The sequence below is a fragment of the Cydia fagiglandana genome, chromosome 9 (genome assembly GCF_963556715.1).
Source record: "Cydia fagiglandana chromosome 9, ilCydFagi1.1, whole genome shotgun sequence".
Lineage (NCBI taxonomy): Eukaryota > Metazoa > Arthropoda > Insecta > Lepidoptera > Tortricidae > Cydia > Cydia fagiglandana.
The window spans coordinates 19,299,471-19,324,439 of NC_085940.1; the positions used below are offsets into that span (position 1 = coordinate 19,299,471).

Below are 24,969 nucleotides of genomic sequence, written 5' to 3' on the forward strand. Positions count from 1 at the left end.
ACAGATAATCATTATGATATCAGCGCACCTTTGAATTGGCCTGTCAGTTTCAATCGGTCGATAAAATATTACCTCTCAAAGAGACAAGATTTCTGCCAAACATAGGTTCAGCTTTGGCGTCGACAATGATCCTTCTGTCGACGAAGTGGTCGAAGTCCTTGACTGTGATCCTCTTCAAGAGTTCCGGGTCCTTCACTATGATGTAGGGGGTCAGGAATTCGTAGCGACCCACCAGCCTGAGAAAACAAGGTTTAAATAATATAAATAAATATACGCTGCGCTTCAAAACCTTCATTGCTGACGTAGGCGAGAAAACCGCTAGGCTCAAATGGGACTGGGCCGGTCACGTCTACCGCATGCATCCGGAGAGGTGGGCTAGCTTAGCCACCAAGTGGATGCCGGTAGAGGGACGTGGCCGCGGCAGGCCCAATCGGAGATGGCGAGATGACATGGACAGCTTCCTGAACAACTGGCCGGAGGAAGCACCAAATCGGGAGTCGTGGAAATTAAGGGGAGAGGCCTTTGCCCAGCAGTGGGACACTCAAATAGGTTAGAAAAAAAAAGAAAAAAAGTATAGAATATAAATATTAGTAGACATTACATTACACAGATCAACCTAGCCCCAAATTAAGCAAAACTTTTACTATGGCTGCTAGGCGACGATATACTAAACTGCATACTTATATACATAGCAAACACTCATGACTCAGGAACAAATATTTGTGTTCATCACACAAATAAATGCCCTTACTGGGATTCGAACCCAGGACCATCTGCTTCACAGGTCATTACCCACTAGGCCAGACCGATCGTCCTTTTATCCTTCATCATACCTTATCTTAATCTTTATCGTCGTAATACATATTTATCCTTTTATCTTTCTTATATCTCTTCGAATCCTGGCTCGTACCAAGGAGTTTTTCGGAACTTATGTACGAAATATCTTTTGATATTTTTACCACTAGCTTTTCGGTGAAGGAAAACAACGTAAGAAAACCTGCAATAAATCTGCGAAGAAATTCAAAGTTGTATGTAAAGTGTCCAATCCGCTAGCGTGGGGACTATTATAGCCCAAGCCCTCTCGCGCAGGAGGCCTTTGCCTTTGAGGCACGGAACAATGGTATTCTGGACCTTTGAGAGGCGTGCGCGGAGTCGAAGCCAACACGTAGAGACCCTTTTGACACTTTAATAAAATGTATATATGCCAATGTACTTATTATTATTTTTACCGGGTGTGGCCTGTAATTATGAGCAAAAAATTAAACTGTAGGCTGTACTCCTCATACTGACCAACGTTTGTTCAGCGACTTTTAAAAATAAGCTGTGGTTTGATTTTTATTACACTTTAAAGTTTATTCTAAGACGCAATGTATTGCGAATTTTGTTATGTTTAAGGCGTGACAAGCAACGTCAATCACAGTGATATGGCGTGGCGATGGCGTCCATTGAAGATAATATTTATTTTGTATGAAAAATAGGGAGTCTGAATACTTCATAATTTTTAATAGTTGTTGAACAAAAGTGTCACCGTCTGAGGAGTACAATCTATGTTTTAATTATTTGCTCATGTTACAGGCCACACCCGGTATATCTCTTCGCTAGGAGAATCATCAAAAGTCATATTCACCTCTCATTAGGGAAGCTGTTATAAGCGCGCATAATGACATCAGTAACGTGCTCCTTCAAGAACGTCACGCCGGCCATGTCTCCCAGCAGCGGGACAAAGGGGCCATGCTTGATGCCGTGGTAGGAGAGCGTGGTGTAGTTACGGTAGAGCCAGGCGCCGAGCGCGACGCAGGCGCCAATGAGGAGCCAGATGAAGAACATTGCTGGGAAAATATGGGAATTAGAACGTGGCCAAAGAATATAATACTCACTAGGAACGTGGCCAACGGTCCAATTCGAACTTATTAGATGTCACAGCGATGCAATACCGATCTGTCAGTGTGCTTAATCCAGAAAAGTCATTTTGACACTGACACATCAGTATCGTACCGCTGTGACTTCTTAACACATTGTTCGGATCGGGAGTAAAAAAATTTAAAACGTCACTGCCAATCCTCATCGGTATACTTATGTGTACCCCGACGCTCCGATTGTTATGGCATTTAGGGTCCTTGCTAAATTGGTTGTTCAATACTTGGGCTTTATTTAGCTAACGGCTCGATTCGGGAAATGAATTAGAGATTCCTTACCTTAAGGTACCTTATGGCGGCCGGCGCTTACGTTGCATAGCGCCGCAATAATATTGGAGCGGCGTTAATAATACCGTAAGCGCCAGCCGCCATAAAGTATCTTTAGACAAAGCCCGTTTACCCGTGGGACGTCACATATCTTTACTATATCGTATCTAGTTAATATATAATTCATTTCCCGAATCGCGCCGTAAGACTCTAAGTGCCACTTGCATCACCCCACTAACCCGGGGTTAACCGGTTAAACCGTTAACCCAGTGTCAAATTATACTGGTAACCATGGCAACTCTAGGTTTAACCAGTTAAACCCGGGTTAGTGGGATGGTGCAAGTGGGTCTAAATAGCTCAACATTCCCGTTTGGTGACTGTACAGTGAAATAATTCAATTTCAGTACCATTTCGTACCTTGTCACAGTAACAAGCAATATGAAAGTCGCTACTGTCACTACTGTCACTAGGCACCTCATACATGTCATGATGTATGTCACCTCACTTTGACAAGGTACGAAATAGTACTGACCGTACATCAAATGATTAAATCAAATAACAGAATTGATATAACCTTGACCATACCAGTGGCGATTTGTGTGGTCTGTCTGGCGTCTAAACACACTGTTATTAACCGGGCGACCGTCAAACTCACACAATCGACATTATCATTATGTCAACAAGCTGATTCAAAATAAATATGTACATCAAGAACTCGTTAGAAAAAAATAACATTACAAATAAAAATAAAAGCAAATTGACTATCGAGATTTTTAAAACAGATTTAAGTAAGTTCACGAATCATTACACAAATGTTTTCACTCATCCATAAAACTAATGCTTTTATAAAATAATACGTCTAAACTAAAGCATGTATGTATGTTCAAACTAAAGAATTAACTACCTACTGCTGCCACAAAAAGGTTTGGAAACCCTGCTCCAAGGACCGAAAATATTGCATTATTATTAAAGACATACCTTATTATCGTTATGACACAGGGGTTGTAAACATATGTTGTATAAAACTATTTATAACACGTTATAGCGTACGTCAAGTTAGATGCAAACTGGCTGTGAAGTTTCATTCTTAGTGTTGTATCATCCAATACAGGTTTGTGCATCGAAGTGCGAAGGCCAAGTCTATGGCAGAAAAACGCAGATTAAAGGTTTATAAAGTATGATGATTTCCTATCCTGATTACATTACCTAAATTAAATCTTTGATGATTTTTGGAGATAAGGGAAATAAGATAAATGTATTGAAAAACGGTTTACAGTTTTCTTTTAATATGATCGATATATGTAAACTGTCAAATCTATTGTAGGTTTAAGAAACATACCCATTCAAATTCAAATGCTACTATTAAATTACCCAGATCACTATGTGTTTGTTGTATACATTCATAATTTGAAGAGTTAGGTACGTAGATTTATCTATGCAGATTTTCATAATCAGATACGGGCATGACGACATGCAATGAAAAAAAAATCCCTACCTACTTATTTTTGAAGTCATTAAAGTTTAAACTTTCGTGGGCTAGGGTAGGTTTTCATACAAGGTATTTAATATCTATCGGGTGTCAAAAACTTATTACGAGTAGGATTTTAAAATAGCCGCCAGGTGGATGCCACTAAACAACATTGTATGACACTAATCCTAGTTTCTAATCCTGGCTACACATTAAATCTATTTTTTTTTTTCATAAAAGCCATTGCATCATGCAATAGAGCGCCAGGATAAGACAATTTTTTTGTAGTTCAATAATATGAAGAAATAATTCATTTAACTATGAAATACGTTGTTACATAGCGACTTGGCTCGTTATTTTACAAAGTAACCTATCCGGTATTTATTTCACAAACCTGACGCATACTGCATCAGTGTGTTTTCCTAGTTCGATGAACGGAACCACGCGCAGGCTTATGCAATAGTATAGCAATACTATTATAGTCAATTTAAGCCCAATGATAGTATAAAGGGCTATTAATCCAGTAAATTTGTCGAATTTTGTAACGGCGGTGATGAATTCCATATAAATTACCTACATAACCCTTATATTATAGCTAAGAACTGATGTAAAATTATAAAATTTTGAAAGGCTGTATCTCGGAAAATATTAGATGTACAGAGACAAATCTAGTGTCTTATTGTAGCAAATTTATTCTACTTTAAAAACGCCCTAGAAAGTTACTATCAAAAACTAGTACTTTAGGGTTATAATCGCCCAAATCTAAAAAAAATTGCGGTTTATTCGATTTTTGACAAAGTTGCGTTCGGCGCTCGAAGTCACAAACTTGGATTATTCATTGGGCCACCATCATAAACATGCCTGCAAAAAATCAGAACTACCGGATTTGACGCAAACGCAAAATGTATAATTTTACTGTATTATATTGCCAAAGAAGAAATTTTGTAGTCACGGTACATTTACTGCCATCTATCGACACACGATTAAAACTTTAAATTAAATTGAAAATGTATAAATTAATCAAAATATGTTTACGGATAAATGATTTTTAATTTTTATTGTTCCATACTGACCGTCAACGCCATCTAGCCGAGAATAGGCCAAAGATAATGGCGCCATCTATTCGAGAACGACTTTTTCTTGTTTTCTTAGACTTTATTTATCTTATACGGAGTTATATATATCTCTAGGACGTAGGTCGTCCACCCACAATATGGACCTTGTTAAGGCCGCCGGAAGACGCTGGATGCGGGTCGCTTCCAACCGGTACGAATGGAGGTCCAAGGGGGAGGCCTATGTTCAGCAGTGAACGTCCTATGGCTGAGATGATGATGATGATATATATCTCTGATTACAATGTACAGTACCTACCTACACCCTCGATCCCTATGGGTCGAAGTGTATCCGCAAGGGCCCCCGAAAACAATAAGATAAGATAAGATAAGACCTACCTACAATCTAATAAGAACCTTTCATAAACCAAAATAAAGTACTATCTTTTGATTAATTTGTTTCTCAAACATTTCATTTTAAATTAAGATACTTAATATTGTATGGTGGCCTTAAGGAGGTGAAAATCCTGCCAAGAACATGTCGGGCCATGGGCATGGGCAGTCATAATCAGAGATCGGACAGATGGCCGTCATTGCTCGCAATAATGTGGATATGACTCCAAATTTGATTAAATAATTAATCATTTAATTATTTTAATTAATTTTTTACCTGAGATTTAGTTTTGTTCCCTAGTCAATAAATAGCACTTAAATATATTTTTGATATAAAAAATGAAAGGTACCTACAGAAAATTAAAAAAAAAAACAGATTATTAAAAAAAAATTATTACCTGATTATTTGTGTATATTTTGTACTCATGTTTCAAAAGTTAAAGGAGTAGGACATTTTTTTTTGAACTTTCGGTCCCGGGAACTGTTTTTTTAAGACACCGATTCATTTTGAAAGTCCTATCCAAAAACATCCCACAACATGATGAAGTGAAAAAGCGCATTTCACAACCTACACTCGTATTTTAAGACGAAACAGGAGCTGAGTTTTAAACATTTTAGGTAAATATACCCGTCTCGCTAACGGAAGTGGCTCCTAAAACTAGTGCGAAAAGGTCAAGGCGAAAAATCCTGCGTAAAAATCTCAAAACGGGTTTCGTACTCGACTGTTTTGCTCCTCCAAAACTTAAACAATCGTAACCAAATTTAGAAATCTAAATGATTATGAAATTATCTGTGTCGGACCGTTTTGCTTTTTTGGCTAATTTGTATCAGTTTTGAATACTACGCCTCTCATTGCGGCATAGTCAATGAGGCCATGTTGGCCATTTTTGAAGGGCTCTAGCGCCTTAAAAAACAAAAATATCAAAAAAAGCAAAACGGTCCGACACAGATATTGACAATATTAATCTGTGTTGAAAAAATCATTGCTCTAGCACCAAAACCTACGGAAGAAACAGTCGAGTACGTTAGTATGGAGAAATGACCACTCCTGTTGGCTCTAAATGCCTTTATGTAGGTAGACTCTAGAAAGAATCTCCTGGCCAGTAAAATAGTTAGAATCGGACCAAGAAAAGTCTGCAGTGGATTTGATAGCCCACGCAGTACAAGTGTTATTTACACGTCATAATTTCATAGAAGTTTGACTTTTGAAATTACACTTGCGTGCGGTATCAAAATCGTTGCAGACTTTTCTCGGTTTCACTCTATCAGTGTATACTTACAACGATTTATAAAATTAGAAATTCCTGGCGTTATCCCGGCATTTTGCCGCGGCTCATGGGAGCCTGGGGTCCGCTTGACAACTAATCCCATGATTTGACGTAGGCACTAGTTTTTACGAAAGCGACTGCCATCTGACCTTCCAACCCAGAGGGGAAACTAGGCCTTATTGGGAGTAGTTCGGTTTCCTCACGATGTACACGATGATGTCACGATGTATAAAATTAGAAATTGAACTTAATAAATAGGTATAAAAATATTTATTGAGTTCGCACAAACAAAAATTAATGTTCAACACAATATTTTTTTTGTATTATGAACCTAACTGCGACGTGATAAGATCCAAGTTACGAGCAAGTGTGTTGTAAACAATAAACCACGTGATATAACAAATATTGTCTCTCACGATGACTTTATAATTTTGTTATCATAGGGTTCCGTAAATAACGCAGAGAACCTCTTTGTAAACATACATAGTTTTAATTTAATATTAACTAATCCATCAGTATAAATGCGTTATAATTTTTTTAGACGGTAGACGGTTAGACAGACAGACAGACGGACAGTGGAGTCTTAGTAATACGGGTTTTAAAAAATGGGTTTTTACTCTTTATTATAGCCAATCAAAATTTTTAGCGACCAATCACAGAATCTTTTTTTAGCGCCACTTGCAGCAACCCACTAACCCAGAGTTAACCGGTTAACCGTTACACAGTGTCAAATTGTACAGATTAAGCCGGTTAACCCCGGGTTAGTGAATGGTGCAAGTCGCCCTAGCGGGTAATTGTCTATTGGGTAATACTCGTCTTCGAGACAGCGTGCGGCATATATTTAATAATTAGTCAATCAATCAATCAATCAAATAATTTATTTTCAAGCAACTAAGGCCTATAATTTAATAGATATGTCGGCGGCCGATCGTAAGATCAGTATCGTAATGTTTCTGTGTAATGTAGTAGTAGTAGTAGTAGTAATCACTTTATTGTACACAACACAGGTTTACAAAAATAAATTACAGTAATGGAAGTACAAAGGCGAACTTATCCCTATAAGGGATCTCTTCCAGCTAACCTTCGATTAGATGATTGAATGTTTTGACGATATTCACATTAAACCAATATATAGGCAGGCTAGGTTCGTTAGGTTGCTTCAGATGCCCGAAGGGCAAACTGCCCAGAAATAGGAGCCCCACGTAGCGGGGCTCCGTCGACTCAGGGAACGAGTCAAAGATTTTCACGTTTCACGATATGCCTAGGAATTTCACGATATGCCTGATCTTACGATCGGCCGCCGACAGATACATACCTTACAAACTAACATAATATACATAATAATAAAAATCTTAAGTACAAGAAATCATTTTCATAATTTTTTCATATTTTATAACTGGACCTTTGGACCTTTTTTCGAAGTCAAGATGTATGAGATTTTCTCATCTATATTATATTTATTGCGTCGTTGGATGGAACCCTTCATTAAATCACAACTTACTCGTAGCCAATGTTGTTTTTCAATGACTTGGCATTTTACCCGACTATGATTTAGGCAGGTTATGATTTTGTCATTATATCATTATGTATGTAAGGGCCACTTGCACCATTCCACTAACCCGGGGTTAACCGGTTAAATCTGGAGTTACCATGGTTACCAGTAAAATTTGACACTGGATTAACGGTTTAACCGGTTAACCTCGGGTTAGTGGGACGGTGCAAGTGGCGCTAAGTGTTTGAGTAGGTATATAAATAGCTATGTATTTATATAATAATTATGTGGGTGTAGTGTGACATAAAATAGTAGAAAAGAAATAAAACAGAATTTAATAAAAATCGACACTAATTGTTGCCATGCTTAATGCTTAGGAAGTGGCGCCCTCAATATTAGTATTTTTCTACAATTTCTTGTCGAACTATTTTATATCTGTGTTTGACCCTGATTCAATTTAACAACTAATGTGTGTTGTGTATGTTATAGTTTTGATCTGGTTTTGATACTGCCATGAATCGTCATGGCATGGCATGGCAAGACGATCGCGTCTTGGTGATTAGCGCATGCGCATGGATGCGAAATGAAAGTGAAAGTCGTGCGCGAAATGGAGATCTCGCTTTCCCTTTCATTTCGCATCCACCAATCAGTATGAGCATTCTTCAAGACCGTATCAAAACAAAATCAAACCCGTAAAAACTTTTTTTTTTAATCGGCCTCCTCAGCGCCACTTGCACCATCCCACTAACCCGGAGTTAACTGGTTAAACCGATAACACAGTGTGTAATTATACTGGTAACCAGGGTAACCGGGTTAAACCGGCTAACCCCGGGTTAGTGGTATGGCGCAAATGGCCCTTAGCCGGTTTTGAGAATAAGGTGTCAATTTTATGGCCGCATGGTCAAATAGGCCACATTTTTAACCACTCTAAGCGCCACTTGCACCACCCATCTAACCCAGTGCTTAGTTACCCCGGGTTAGTGGGGTGGTGGAAGTGGTGTTAATTAAGAGCAGGAGGATGCTTTGACGAAAAAATCCCGTAGCTTTAGAGTCAGACCAAGAAAAGTCTGCAGCGGATTTGATAGCCCACGCAGTGCCAGTGTCATTTATGCGTTTAAAATAACACGTGCACGGCGTGGGCTATCAAATCCGCTGCAGACTTTTCATGGACTGACTCTATTATAGTTTTTCAAACGTTTTTATAGTCACTAGTTTAAACCTAGAAGTTTTTACAGATAATAGCTGAATTAGGAACAAGTAAATGTGCCGTTATCTGATTAAAGCGGTGGTAAACAACACTTTTTAATATAATTATTTGTAGTCCCCACCGAAACTATACGTATATGTATATATGTAAATGTTATCACCTTGTTTATACCGGTGTGAAGTTATCGGCCAAAGTTATCGGCGAACAAAAATCCGACCAAATTAAGAAGTCGAGATTTTTAATGTTTCTTTACGTCGTTAAAAAGAGCGTAAGTACATTAGTTTAAGGAAAAGTTGAATGTCATCAATTCTATTAAGAACATTTCATCATAAATTTTACTATGTAGCTGAAAAACATGCATCGTGACTGGTCGTAGAATTTTGTGCTTATCAAACAAAAAAAAACCTACTTTCTAGCCTACAAAACGCTTCAAGTCTATTATTTGTAAAAGCTATTGACAAGAGCTTTCATTTTGCTGTTAAAAAAACTTACTTTCTTTGATAATCAAAGATTTAACGATTGATAATAGTCAGCGCCCTAAAGATTCTAGACATATATTGATCAATTTGACCAACTTCCGAGTAGAAGACCACTGTCTAACTGACATCATCCGAAACTGTACACCAAGATCTTTCATAAAACGCCTTCAGAACCCAGTTAGCGAGCTAACTGTAGCTGCATTAGCTGAAATGAAGTTAGCGGCGGAACGATTTTGTAAACTCATTTTCAACAAAAGAAAATTACATAAACTGATAATTTACATCGAGAGCTTTTACTATAAGCTTTCAGAATCCACCAATCTAGGTATTCTAAGTATTTTATTTAAATAATTCATTGCAGAGTCAATGGCACCACTTTCATTTTGACATCATCCGGAACTGTACACCAAGATCTTTCATAAAACGCCTTCAGAACCCGCTTAGCGAGCTTACTGTAGTTGCATCAGCTGAAAGAAAGTTATCGGCGGAACAGTATTATATCCTTTATTATTTTTTATTATTTATATTATAATTTCGACCCACTTCTAGACGAAAGACCACTTCCATTTTGACAACATCCGGAACTGTACACCAAGATCTTTTATAAAACGCCTTCAGAACCCACTTCGCGAGCTTACTGTAGTTGCATCAGCTGAAAGAAAGTTATCGGCGGAACAGTATTATATATATAATTAATTCAGAAAAAAAAACTCTGAATCTCACAAGATTTGTGAATGTAAATCAAGAGCTTTTTCATAAAGCTTTCAGAATCGATTGTTTTAGGTGTTCTAAGATTTATTTTTTAAATAATTTATGACCAAGTCCGTGGCCAAAATATTCCAAATGAACATCACAAATTTTGACCCACTTCTAGATGAAAGACCACTTTCATTTTGACATCATCCGAAACTGTACACCAAGATCTTTCATAAAACGCCTTCAGAACCCAGTTAGCGAGCTAACTGTAGCTGCATTAGCTGAAATGAAGTTAGCGGCGGAACGATTTTGTAAACTCATTTTCAACAAAAGAAAATTACATAATTTACATAAACTGATAATTTACATCGAGAGCTTTTATTATAAGCTTTCAGAATCCACCAATCTAGGTATTCTAAGTATTTTATTTAAATAATTAATTGCAGAGTCAATGGCTGAAATATTCCAAATACACAGAACTAATTTTGACCCACTTCTAGTCGAAAGACCACTTTCATTTTGACAACATTCGAAACTGTACATCAAGATCTTTCATGAAACACCTTCAGAACCCACTTCGCGAGCTTACTGTAGTTGCATCAGCTGAAAGAAAGTTATCGGCGGAACAATATTATGTACATTATTAATTCAGAAAAAAAAACTCTGAATCTCACAAGAGTTGTGAATGTAAATCAAGAGCTTTTTCGCAAAGCTTTCAGAATCTAATGTTTTAGGTGTTCTAAGATTTATTTTTTAAATAATTTATGACCAAGTCCGTGGCCAAAATATTCCAAATGAACATCACTAATTTTGACCCACTTCTAGATGAAAGACCACTTTCATTTTGACATCATCCGAAACTGTACACCAAGATCTTTCATAAAACGCCTTCAGAACCCAGTTAGCGAGGTAACTGTAGCTGCATTAGCTGAAATGAAGTTAGCGGCGGAACGATTTTGTAAACTCATTTTCAACAAAAGAAAATTACATAATTTACATAAACTGATAATTTACATCGAGAGCTTTTATTATAAGCTTTCAGAATCCACCAATCTAGGTATTCTAAGTATTTTTTTTTAATAATTCATTGCAGAGTCAATGGCTGAAATATTCCAAATACACATAACTAATTTTGATCCACTTCTAGACGAAAGACCACTTTCATTTTGACATCATCCGGAACTGTACACCAAGATCTTTCATAAAACGCCTTCAGAACCCGCTTAGCGAGCTTACTGTAGTTGCATCAGCTGAAAGAAAGTTATCGGCGGAACAGTATTATATCCTTTATTATTTTTTATTATTTATATTATAATTTCGACCCACTTCTAGACGAAAGACCACTTCCATTTTGACAACATCCGGAACTGTACACCAAGATCTTTTATAAAACGCCTTCAGAACCCACTTCGCGAGCTTACTGTAGTTGCATCAGCTGAAAGAAAGTTATCGGCGGAACAGTATTATGTATATAATTAATTCAGAAAAAAAAACTCTGAATCTCACAAGATTTGTGAATGTAAATCAAGAGCTTTTTCATAAAGCTTTCAGAATCGATTGTTTTAGGTGTTCTAAGATTTATTTTTTAAATAATTTATGACCAAGTCCGTGGCCAAAATATTCCAAATGAACATCACTAATTTTGACCCACTTCTAGATGAAAGACCACTTTCATTTTGACATCATCCGAAACTGTACACCAAGATCTTTCATAAAACGCCTTCAGAACCCAGTTAGCGAGCTAACTGTAGCTGCATTAGCTGAAATGAAGTTAGCGGCGGAACGATTTTGTAAACTCATTTTCAACAAAAGAAAATTACATAATTTACATAAACTGATAATTTACATCGAGAGCTTTTATTATAAGCTTTCAGAATCCACCAATCTAGGTATTCTAAGTATTTTATTTAAATAATTAATTGCAGAGTCAATGGCTGAAATATTCCAAATACACAGAACTAATTTTGACCCACTTCTAGTCGAAAGACCACTTTCATTTTGACAACATTCGAAACTGTACATCAAGATATTTCATGAAACACCTTCAGAACCCACTTCGCGAGCTTACTGTAGTTGCATCAGCTGAAAGAAAGTTATCGGCGGAACAATATTATGTACATTATTAATTCAGAAAAAAAAACTCTGAATCTCACAAGAGTTGTGAATGTAAATCAAGAGCTTTTTCGCAAATCTTTCAGAATCTAATGTTTTAGGTGTTCTAAGATTTATTTTTTAAATAATTTATGACCAAGTCCGTGGCCAAAATATTCCAAATGAACATCACTAATTTTGACCCACTTCTAGATGAAAGACCACTTTCATTTTGACATCATCCGAAACTGTACACCAAGATCTTTCATAAAACGCCTTCAGAACCCAGTTAGCGAGCTAACTGTAGCTGCATTAGCTGAAATGAAGTTAGCGGCGGAACGATTTTGTAAACTCATTTTCAACAAAAGAAAATTACATAATTTACATAAACTGATAATTTACATCGAGAGCTTTTCTTATAAGCTTTCAGAATCCACCAATCTAGGTATTCTAAGTATTTTATTTAAATAATTCATTGCAGAGTCAATGGCTGAAATATTCCAAATACACATAATTAATTTTGACCCACTTCTAGTCGAAAGACCACTTTCATTTTGACAATACTCGAAACTGTACATCAAGATCTTTCATGAAACACCTTCAGAACCCACTTCGCGAGCTTACTGTAGTTGCATCAGCTGAAAGAAAGTTATCGGCGGAACAATATTATATCCTTTATTAATTCAGAAAAAATAATTTTTAAGAAAAAAAAACCGACTTCTATGGGGCCCGGTGAAAGATTATGGTAGATTGTGCACTATGTAGAAAAGGAGGTAAAACCAGTACCTACTTTCTAGTAGCATTTCGTTTCCGTAAGGGTCGTAGTTATCTAGCCTAACCTAACCCACTTCTCTGATAGCAGTTCGGTTCTGTGAGGATCGCAGTTCGAACCTAATCAAACCCACTTTTCTAGTAGCATTTCGTTTCTGTAAGACTCGCAGTTCTAACCAAACCTAACCCACTTTTGTTCGGTTCTGTGAGGATCGCAGTTCAAACCTAACCTAACCCACTTAACGGCGCATGCGGTGCGGTGTACGGGAGTTTGAGCGGGAGGGGTTTGGCATCATCATACCCACATTTTATGGTAGGTAATCATGGTGGTTTATTTAGTTTAGGTATCATAGTGGTTTTCCGGGTCAAGGTCCGGGTCTCTGAGTCAGAGTCCGGGTCCGAGTCCCGGTCCGTCCGGGTCCGGGTCCGAGTCCGGGTCCGAGTCCGGGTCCGAGTCCGAGTCCGGGTCCGAACCGTATCCGGGTATGAGTCCGGGTCCCAGTCCAAGTCAAAATCGAAATTCGAAATCACCAAACATGTACTATGCGTCGTTGAAGAGTTCTGTTCTGATCATCATCAGCAGTTCCACTTCATCAAATGCGACAGTTTTTAATGTAAATGCTTGATTTTATGTTGAAAATACAGAAAATTCTATACGTATGCCTTTAAGATTTGAGGAGTTCCCTCGATTCCTTATGGATCCCATCATCAGAACTCGAGCTTGACAGAAATGTGGCTTAAAAACTAAACTTGCTTAACAAACATAACGAAGAGGACAAATCGGCAAACGTGAACTATGCGTCGTTGAAGAGTTCCGTTCTGATCATCATCAGCAGTTCCACTTCATCAAATGCGACAGTTTTTAATGAAAATGCTTGATTTTCTGATGAAAATACAAAAATCTATATACGCATGCCTTTAAAATTTGAGGAGTTCCCTCGATTTCTCATGGATCCCATCATCAGAACTCAAGCTTGATAAAATTGTGGCTTAAAAACTTAACTTGCTTAACAAACATAACGAAGATGACAAATCGCCAAAGGTGAACTATGCGTCGTTGAAGAGTTCCGTTCTGATCATCATCAGCAGTTCCACTTCATCAAATGTCACGTTTTTGAATGTATATGCTTGATTTGTTGATAAAAACACAAAAATCACCATATGTATGCCTTTAAGATTTGAGGAGTTCCGTCGATTCCTCATGGATCCCATCATCAGAACTGGATTTTGACAAAAACGGGACCAATCTGTATGCATATACATACAATCAAAAAAATAATTTTCAAAATCGGTCCAGTAATGACGGAGATATGGAGTAACAAACATAAAAAATAAAAAAAAAAATAAAAAAAATAAAAAAAATAAAAAACATACAACCGAATTGATAACCTCCTCCTTTGGGATTTGGAAGTCGGTTAATAACCTCCTCCTTTGGGATTTGGAAGTCGGTTAAAAATAACTTTGGCTTTGAATCTTTCATGATTTGTGAATATAAATCAAGAGCTTTTTCTAAAGCTTTCAGAATCTATTAACCTAGGTGTTCTAAGATTTTTTTTTTAATAATTTATAACCAAGTCCGTGACCAAAATATTATAAATGCACATCACTAATTTTGACCCACTTCTAGATGAAAGACCACTTTCATTTTGACATCATCCGAAACTTTACACCAAGATCTTTCAAAAAACGCCTTCAGAACCCAGTTAGTAAGCTAACTGTAGCTGCATCAGCTGAAATAAAGTTATCGGCGGAACAATATTATGTCCTTTGTTAATTCAGAAAAAAAACTGAATCTTTCATGATTTGTGAATGTAAATCAAGAGCTTTTTCTAAAGCTTTCAGAATTTATTAATCGTGGTGTACTTAGATTTTTTCTTAAATGATTAATGACCAAGATCGTGGTCAAACTATTCAAAATGCAAATCACTAATTTTGACCCACTTCTAGATGAAAGACCACTTTCATTTTGACATCATCCGAAACTGTACACCAAGATCTTTCATAAAACGCCTTCAGAACCCAGTTAGCGAGCTAACTGTAGCTGCATTAGCTGAAATGAAGTTAGCGGCGGAACGATTTTGTAAACTCATTTTCAACAAAAGAAAATTACAAAATTTACATAAACTGATAATTTACATCGAGAGCTTTTATTATAAGCTTTCAGAATCCTCCAATCTAGGTATTCTAAGTATTTTATTTAAATAATTCATTGCAGGGTCAATGGCTGAAATATTCCAAATACACATAATTAATTTTGACCCACTTCTAGTCGAAAGACCACTTTCATTTTGACAACACTCGAAACTGTACATCAAGATCGTTCATGAAACACCTTCAGATCCCACTTCGCGAGCTTACTGTAGTTGCATCAGCTGAAAGAAAGTTATCGGCGGAACAATATTATGTACATTATTAATTCAGAAAAAAAACTAACTTTGGCTTTGAATCTTTCATGATTTGTGAATATAAATAAAGAGCTTTTTCTAAAGCTTTCAGAATCTATTAACCTAGGTGTTCTAAGATTATTTTTTTTAATAATTTATAACCAAGTCCGTGACCAAAATATTATAAATGCACATCACTAATTTTGACCCATTTCTAGATGAAAGACCACTTTCATTTTGACATCATCCGAAACTTTACACCAAGATCTTTCAAAAAACGCCTTCAGAACCCAGTTAGTAAGCTAACTGTAGCTGCATCAGCTGAAATAAAGTTATCGGCGGAACAATATTATGTCCTATGTTAATTCAGAAAAAAAACTGAATCTTTCATGATTTGTGAATGTAAATCAAGAGCTTTTTCTAAAGCTTTCAGAATCTATTAATCGTGGTGTACTTAGATTTTTTCTTAAATGATTAATGACCAAGATCGTGGTCAAACTATTCAAAATGCAAATTACTAATTTTGACCCACTTCTAGATGAAAGACCACTTTCATTTTGACATCATCCGAAACTGTACACCAAGATCTTTCATAAAACGCCTTCAGAACCCAGTTAGCGAGCTAACTGTAGCTGCATTAGCTGAAATGAAGTTAGCGGCGGAACGATTTTGTAAACTCATTTTCAACAAAAGAAAATTAAATAATTTACATAAACTGATAATTTAGATCGAGAGCTTTTACTATAAGCTTTCAGAATTCACCAATCTTGGTACTCTAAGTATTTTATTTAAATAATTCATTGCAGAGTCAATGGCCAAAATATTCCAAATGCACATCACTAATTTTGACCCACTTCTAGACGAAAGACCACTTTCATTTTGACATCATACGAAATGGTACACCAAAATCTTTCATAAAACACCTTCAGAACCCACTTCGCGAGCTTACTGTAGTTGCATCAGCTGAAAGAATGTTATCGGCGGAACAATATTATATCCTTTATTAATTCAGAAAAAAAAAAAACTTTGGCTTTGAATCTTTCATGATTTGTGAATATAAATCAAGAGCTTTTTCTAAAGCTTTCAGAATCTATTAACCTAGGTGTTCTAAGATTTTTTTTTTTATAATTTATAACCAAGTCCGTGACCAAAATATTATAAATGCACATCACTAATTTTGACCCACTTCTAGATGAAAGACCACTTTCATTTTGACATCATCCGAAACTTTACACCAAGATCTTTCAAAAAACCCCTTCAGAACCCAGTTAGTAAGCTAACTGTAGCTGCATCAGCTGAAATAACGTTATCGGCGGAACAATATTATGTCCTTTGTTAATTCAGAAAAAAAATTGAATCTTTCATGATTTGTGAATGTAAATCAAGAGCTTTTTCTAAAGCTTTCAGAATCTATTAATCGTGGTGTACTTAGATTTTTTTTTAAATGATTAATGACCAAGATCGTGGTCAAACTATTCAAAATGCAAATCACTAATTTTGACCCACTTCTAGATGAAAGACCACTTTCATTTTGACATCATCCGAAACTGTACACCAAGATCTTTCATAAAACGCCTTCAGAACCCAGTTAGCGAGCTAACTGTAGCTGCATTAGCTGAAATGAAGTTAGCGGCGGAACGATTTTGTAAACTCATTTTCAACAAAAGAAAATTAAATTATTTACATAAACTGATAATTTAGATCGAGAGCTTTTACTATAAGCTTTCAGAATTCACCAATCTAGGTACTCTAAGTATTTTATTTAAATAATTCATTGCAGAGTCAATGGCCAAAATATTCCAAATGCACATCACTAATTTTGACCCACTTCTAGACGAAAGACCACTTTCATTTTGACATCATACGAAATGGTACACCAAAATCTTTCATAAAACACCTTCAGAACCCACTTCGCGAGCTTACTGTAGTTGCATCAGCTGAAAGAAAGTTATCGGCGAAACAGTATTATATCCTTTATTATTTTTTATTATTTATATTATAATTTTGACCCACTTCTAGACGAAAGACCACTTCCATTTTGACAACATCCGGAACTGTACACCAAGATCTTTTATAAAACGCCTTCAGAACCCACTTCGCGAGCTAACTGTAGTTGCATTAGCTGAAAGAAAGTTATCGGCGGAACAGTATTATACACATTATTAATTCAGAAAAAAAAACTCTGAATCTCACAAGATTTGTGAATGTAAATCAAGAGCTTTTTCATAAAGCTTTCAGAATCGATTGTTTTAGGTGTTCTAAGATTTATTTTTTAAATAATTTATGACCAAGTCCGTGGCCAAAACGTTCCAAATGAACATCACTAATTTTTACCCACTTCTAGATGAAAGACCACTTTCATTTTGACATCATTCGAAACTTTACACCATGATCTTTCATAAAACGCCTTTAGAACCAAGTTAGCGAGCTTACTGTAGTCGCATCAGCTGAAAGAAAGGTATCGGCGGAACAATATTATATCCTTTATTAATTCAGAAAAAAAAATAACTTTGGCTTTGAATCTTTCATGATTTGTGAATGTAAATCAAGAGCTTTTTCTAAAGCTTTCAGAATCTATTAACCTAGGTGTTCTAAGATTTTTTTTTTTAATAATTTATAACCAAGTCCGTGACCAAAATATTATAAATGCACATCACTAATTTTGACCCACTTCTAGATGAAAGACCACTTTCATTTTGACAACATTCGAAACTGTACATCAAGATCTTTCATGAAACACCTTCAGAACCCACTTCGCGAGCTTACTGTAGTTGCATCAGCTGAAAGAAAGTTATCGGCGGAACAATATTAAGTACATTATTAATTCAGAAAAAAAATCTCTGAATCTCACAAGAGTTGTGAATGTAAATCAAGAGCTTTTTCATAAAGCTTTCAGAATCTAATGTTTTAGGTGTTCTAAGATTTATTTTTTAAATAATTTATGACCAAGTCCGTGGCCAAAATATTCCAAATGAACATCACTAATTTTGACCCACTTCTAGATGAAAGACCACTTTCATTTTGACATCATCCGAAACTTTACACCAAGATCTTTCATAAAACGCCTTCAGAACCAAGTTAGCGAGCTAACTGTAGCTGCATTAGCTAAAATGAAATTAGCGGCGGAACGATTTTGTAAACTCATTTTCAACAAAAGAAAATTACATGACTTACATAAACCCATAATTTACATCGAGAGCTTTAATTTTAAGCTTTCAAAATCCACCAATCTAGGTATTCTAAGAATTTTATTTAAATAATTCATTGCAGAGTCAATGGCCGAGATATTCCAAATACACATAACTAATTTTGACCCACTTCTAGTCGAAAGAACACTTTCATTTTGACAACATTCGAAACTGTACATCAAGATCTTTCATGAAACACCTTCAGAACCCACTTCGCGAGCTTACTGTAGTTGCATCAGCTGAAAGAAAGTTATCGGCGGAACAATATTATATCCTTTATTAATTCAGAAAAAAAAATATCTTTGGTTTTGAATATTTCATGATTTGTGAATGTAAATCAAGAGCTTTTTCTAAAGCTTTCAGAATCTATTAACCTAGGTGTTCTAAGATTTTTTTTTTAATAATTTATAACCAAGTCTGTGACCAAAATATTATAAATGCACATCACTAATTTTGACCCACTTCTAGATGAAAGACCACTTTCATTTTGACATCATCCGAAACTTTACACCAAGATCTTTCGTAAAACACCTTCAGAACCCAGTTAGTAAGCTAACTGTAGCTGCATCAGCTGAAATAAAGTTATCGGCGGAACAATATTATATCTTTGTTAATTCAGAAAAAAAACTGAATCTTTCATGATTTGTGAACGTAAATCAAGAGCTTTTTCTAAAGCTTTCAGAATCTATTAATCGAGGTGTACTTAGATTTTTTTTAAATGATTTATGACCAAGATCGTGGTCAAACTATTCAAAATGCAAATCACTAATTTTGACCCACTTCTAGATGAAAGACCACTTTCATTTTGACATCATCCGAAACTGTACACCAAGATCTTTCATAAAACGCCTTCAGAACCCAGTTAGCGAGCTAACTGTAGCTGCATTAGCTGAAATGAAGTTAGCGGCGGAACAATTTTGTAAACTCATTTTCAAACAAAGAAAATTACATAACTTACATAAACTGATAATTTACATCGAGAGCTTTTATTTTAAGCTTTCAGAATCCACCAATCTAGATATTATAAGTATTTTATTTAAATAATAGAGTACTGAACACTGTGTGACATAGGCTCATCAGCTAAATAGCTGCTCGCCTATAATTATATAATAATAATAATAATAATAATAATAATTCATTGCAGAGTCAATTTCTGAAACATTCCAAATACACATAATTAATTTTGACCCACTTCTAGATGAAAGACCACTTTAATTTTGACAACATTCGGAACTGTATACCAAGATCTTTCATAAAACTCCTTCAGAACCCACTTCGCGAGCTTACTGTAGTTACATCAGCTGAAAGAAAGTTTTCGGCGGAACAATATTATATCCTTGATTAATTCACAATATAATAACTTTGAATCTTTCATGATTTGTGAATGTAAATCAAGAGCATTTTGAAAAGCTTTCAGAATCTTTTAACCTAGGTGTTCTAAGATTTTTTTTTAAATAATTTATAACCAAATACGTGACCAAAATATTATAAATGCACATCACTAATTTTGACCCACTTCTGGATGAAAGACCACTTTCATTTTAACATCATCCGAAATGGTACACCAAGATCTTTCATAAAATGCCTTTAGAACCCAGTTAGCGAGCTAACTGTAGCTGCATTAGCTGAAATGAAGTTAGCGGCGGAAGGATTTTGTAAACTCATTTTCAAACAAAGAAAATTACATAACTTACATAAACTGATAATTTACATCGAGAGCTTTTATTTTAAGCTTTCAGAATCCACCAATCTAGGTATTATGAGTATTTTATTTAAATAATTCATTGTAGAGTCAATTTCTGAAACATTCCAAATACACAATAATTAATTTTGACCCACTTCTAGATGAAAGACCACTTTAATTTTGACAACATTCGGAACTGTACACCAAGATCTTTTACCCCACTTAGATCCCACTTAGAGAGCTAACTGTAGCTGCATCAGCTGAAATAAATTTAGCGGCGGAACGATTTCCTTTTTAAATTCAGAAAAGGTAACTTTGAATCTCACATGATTTGTGAATATTAATCAAGAACCTAGGTGTTCTTATATTTTTTTTCAATAATTTATGACCAAGTCCATTTTTTAATTGTTTTGTTTGTTTTTTTTTGTAATTTTTATAAATCAAGAACCTAGGTGTTCTTATTTTTTTTTATAATTTATGACCAAGTCCATTTTTTTATTGATTTGTTTGTTTTTTTTTTAGTAATTTTTAATTTTTTTTTTATTTGTTAAGAACAATCGTACTTGTTTTATAATTACCTGTATAACGAATTCTGATGTTTCCATGTTTGGCTGCTTAATTTTCATTTTAAACTTAAGTCTACGTTTGATCGTTTTTTTTATTTTACCAAAAATATTTTTAGTATGTATTATAAATTGAATTTTACAGTTCCCATGTTACGCTGGGTAATTTTCACTTAAAACTTAAGTCTACGATTAATTGATTTTATATTGTGTTTTGTAGACGACCGGTCTGGCCTTGTGGGTAGTGACCCTGCCTGTGAAGCCGATGGTCCTGAGTTCGAATCCCAGTAAGGGCATTTATTTGTGTGATGACACAGATATTTATTTAAGTATTTATATATTATATAGATCGTTGTCTGAGTATCCACAACACAAGCCTTCTTGAGCTTACTGTGGAACTTAGTCGATCTGTGTCAAGAATGTCCACAACCAGTATATGTGTATATAGACATATTCGTGAAAAAATGTAAAGAAAGCTGCAAAATTACATAGCCACATTATTAATGAAATTCAATTAGTTAATTTTTAATTATTTTCTAGTATTCTTTGCACAATTGGCAAGTTTTGTTAAGGTGTGTGATTTTCTCAGATACAGTTATTGATTGAACTTCCGAAGATGTAAGTAAGCAAGATTGTTTAGCGTGCGTCTTCCTGTAACACATGTGGCACTTAAAATATTTATCACCGTCAATCACGTCACGACCGCAACTCATGCACATATTAAATATCGCATCACTATTTTTTAATAGCATTGTCTGAATAGTATGCCTATACTGTGTAAAATTAACACCAATGCCGTCTAGTGGCTTATTATTAACAAGGCACCAAAAGAAATATATAATCATTGGCCCGCAATTATTGTCATCAGTTTGCTTACGATGTTTCAAAGTATGCACTTTATTTATTTTTACAGCGTACTTAATTTTTCTTAATAAAACGTTAATATAATATAAGTAATTTTTCTTATGTCTCAGCTCATTGCCTAATGGATCAATAATTGTGATGCTTTGATCGCTTAGTTTCATAATAACTAACGTAAAGTGACTTTGCAGGCAAATGGGAAATACTGTTTCCTTGTCAAATGACCAATTAAAATTGGTAACGTCATAGTTTTTGTTAAGTCCAAAGGTGATTGAAGACACTTCACAATTCTTAACATCGTAATAATTTTGTTCATTTATTATTTGAAAAGCATGATCAATAACAGTACTTATTACGTGTGTTTTAGGTAATAGCGAATGAAAATCAGAAGCACGCAATTCCTTAACTAGAGGTATGGAATTCAGTTTAGTAATATAATAGTCTCTTAACATTACTTTATAGTAACTAGGATCGGTCACTAATCCGTTGGGAAACACATCGAGATTTACGTGACTACTGCAATCAGAACCTGCTGACTGAAATGGGGATGGAGACGGAATGGGTAATGAATATTTGTTTTTACAATATAAGCAAACATATACACCTGAAAAGTCGAAATCATCTTCTAAATAAACTTTAGCACACGATTGGTGCACCCATTCCAGACAATCTCCGCACTCAACCCACTTTGTTATTGAGTCGTCATGCCTTGTACCACGCGTACAATACTTACAAACGTAACAAGTATTCTGGAGCGCTTCTATTTCAATGTCACTTTCTATTGATGCTACCTTTTTCAAATGTCGTGCGTCAAAATGACTGTAGACGGGTTTTCTCTTTCTCTGCCATAATTCTTCATCTTGAATAACTTTACTAGTTTTGGTAAGTCTTTTCTTTGGTATCTTGTTGAGTATTTCTTTCGAGATAGATATAGTGTCGCGCATCAGATGTCTAATAAGCTGTGTACATTTCAAATTGTGTTGCCCTTTTAATATCTCGCACTTCAGTTGGCCAAAATAATTTTCAACAGGAGAGTTACTTTCTCGTTTACTTCTCAATAAATTACTCCGGTGTCTATGGTTGCTTGTAAATTAATTGCTAGAGCATTAAAAAATACTACCTGCAGATATAAGTACGCTAGTCAGTTGTTTGAAATTGTCAACAAAAACAACAATTTAAAAAAAAATCACTTTCACTCTGGTGAAAAGAGTGTTGACGTGATAAAACTATCACAAAATGAATTAAAGCGTGCGCTAACTATTCATAGCTTACCATTGAAACCGATCTCGCATAGAAATGATGAATCTGTTTCTTATACTATACTAACGAATCATTTCAAACTTCGAAACAACAATAAGAATAGAAAAAAAAATTATAACTTATGGTTGGTGTTAGATAGGTCACTTAGAGAACTGTCTAACGGACAGATAGCGTCACCTGAGATTTGTGATGATGATGTGCCCTCTTGCTTGCCGCTGAAAAGCCAACATTGCACTCCAATAACACATCAGAACCCTAGTGAAGTGGAAGGCAAGGAAGTTAACAAACCTTGCATTAGGGTAAACGAGTGCAATGTTGTGTTTTCACCGACCTCCTCACCAATTTATGACTCTATTATAGAAACTCAATCTCTCAATGATAAGGCGTCTTTGGATTCAGTATGCAAAAAAATTGATTTTGAGGGTCAACTTGGTGATTACAATTTAATAGATGACAAGATAATCGAGCCTGCTGTATACTCTTCTAAGTCTTCACCAAATTGTGGTCACAATGATATTTCTACAACCACAACGTCAAATTCTAGCCATTCATTACCACAGGCCATCTTGCCTAATGATAATATAAAAGTATCGCCGGACTTGCAAAAAGTTCCCAAAGTCATACTAAATCTGTCGAGTGCAAATAACTCTGTCTCCCTACTTCCCATCGGGACAAAAAACGTTGATTGTTTAAGCGATGGAAATGATTTTGCCCTTGAAGGTTCTTGTGAAATAGAATTGCCACTTTGGGAATCAATGTTTAGCGGCGAAAAGTTAAATCCAAGCACGTACCCATACATTTTAAAGAAATCGATCGACAAATGTATAAATAATACTTGCATTTTAATTTTCATGTATAAGAAGTATTGTTCGAATAAGGTTGTAATAACAGCTCGCTGCAAACATGAAGGTTGCAAAAGATTTAATGTATATTTACAAGAACGCCGCGTGACTGTATTAAGCAATAACACAAATTTTAGTCATAAGTCGCATTTAACACAGCAAGTGAGGGGTGTTGAAAGAGTCATATTCAAAAATAAGTCAATAAACATTAAGCCACTAAATCTGAAGAAAGAGAGCCTTATTAACATTGACGATCGTTATCTACAGGATACTAATAATCTAAGGAATATTAAATCTGACTCAGTCATGAGAAAAATTCGATCAGAAGCACTTGCTAACAATGACAGGTCCAAAAATGATGTACTAGATTTATATTTATTTCAAAAAGACCACTCCAATTATGTGCAGGAAGTAAGTTTTCCACTATGTTTGAAACTGTTTAGCGAAGAGCAGATAAAGGTATTAAAATTATCCGGTTTGTCTTTACTACATTTTGATGCAACAGGAACTGTGTGTAGACCAATTAATAAAGAAAAAAAATCGAAAAAAATCTTGTTATACTCTGGCGTGATACAAGCACCCATATCCGAAAGGATCTATCCCATTTTTTCCATGATTTCGTCGAAACATGACACCAACACCATATTTAAATTGCTTAATGATTTTAAGGTGTTTTGCGCAAATAGAAACTGTTGGCCTGCGTTTTCGGGCGTTGTGACCGACTTTAGTTTCGCCCTGATTAACGCAGTTTGTTTGGCATTTAACGAATGTTCGCTGGCGACTTATCTACAAATATGCTATAACAGCTTACAAGATTGTCGGAATGTAGAAAAACCACAAACGCTGATTTTTTTATGTTGCGCTCACCTTGTCAAAGGTATCTGTAATGACATTGACAAAAGCGCTTCAAAAGAAAAATCTACCTTAAAAGATATTCTCATCAATGTTATTTTAATGGAGGATTTAAATACGATAGATGATTTTGTCTCAAATCTATACGTTCTATTAAATACAAAATACTATACAAGTAATGTTGTAAATGCCTATAACAACCTTATAAGTCTTTGTCGTGACCAGAATAACGTTG

At 35.4% G+C, this 24,969-nt stretch overlaps 2 protein-coding genes across 3 annotated transcripts in view; one reads left to right on the plus strand and one right to left on the minus strand.

Annotated features, from left to right (window-relative positions):
• LOC134667798 (uncharacterized) overlaps positions 1–3,242 on the minus strand; it is a 49,774-nt gene extending 46,532 nt beyond the window's left edge. The window contains exons 1-3 of the mRNA XM_063525205.1: positions 3,162–3,242; positions 1,628–1,829; positions 73–236 (exon numbers count right to left, since the gene is read on the minus strand). Of these exons, the coding sequence (XP_063381275.1) occupies positions 73–236; positions 1,628–1,827 (364 nt within the window). The 5' untranslated portion in view covers positions 1,828–1,829; positions 3,162–3,242. The remainder of the gene's footprint in view (positions 1–72; positions 237–1,627; positions 1,830–3,161) is intronic.
• The window catches only part of LOC134667540 (prominin-like protein), a 494,736-nt gene that overhangs the window by 398,599 nt on the left and 71,168 nt on the right, over positions 1–24,969 (plus strand). The window lies entirely within an intron of this gene.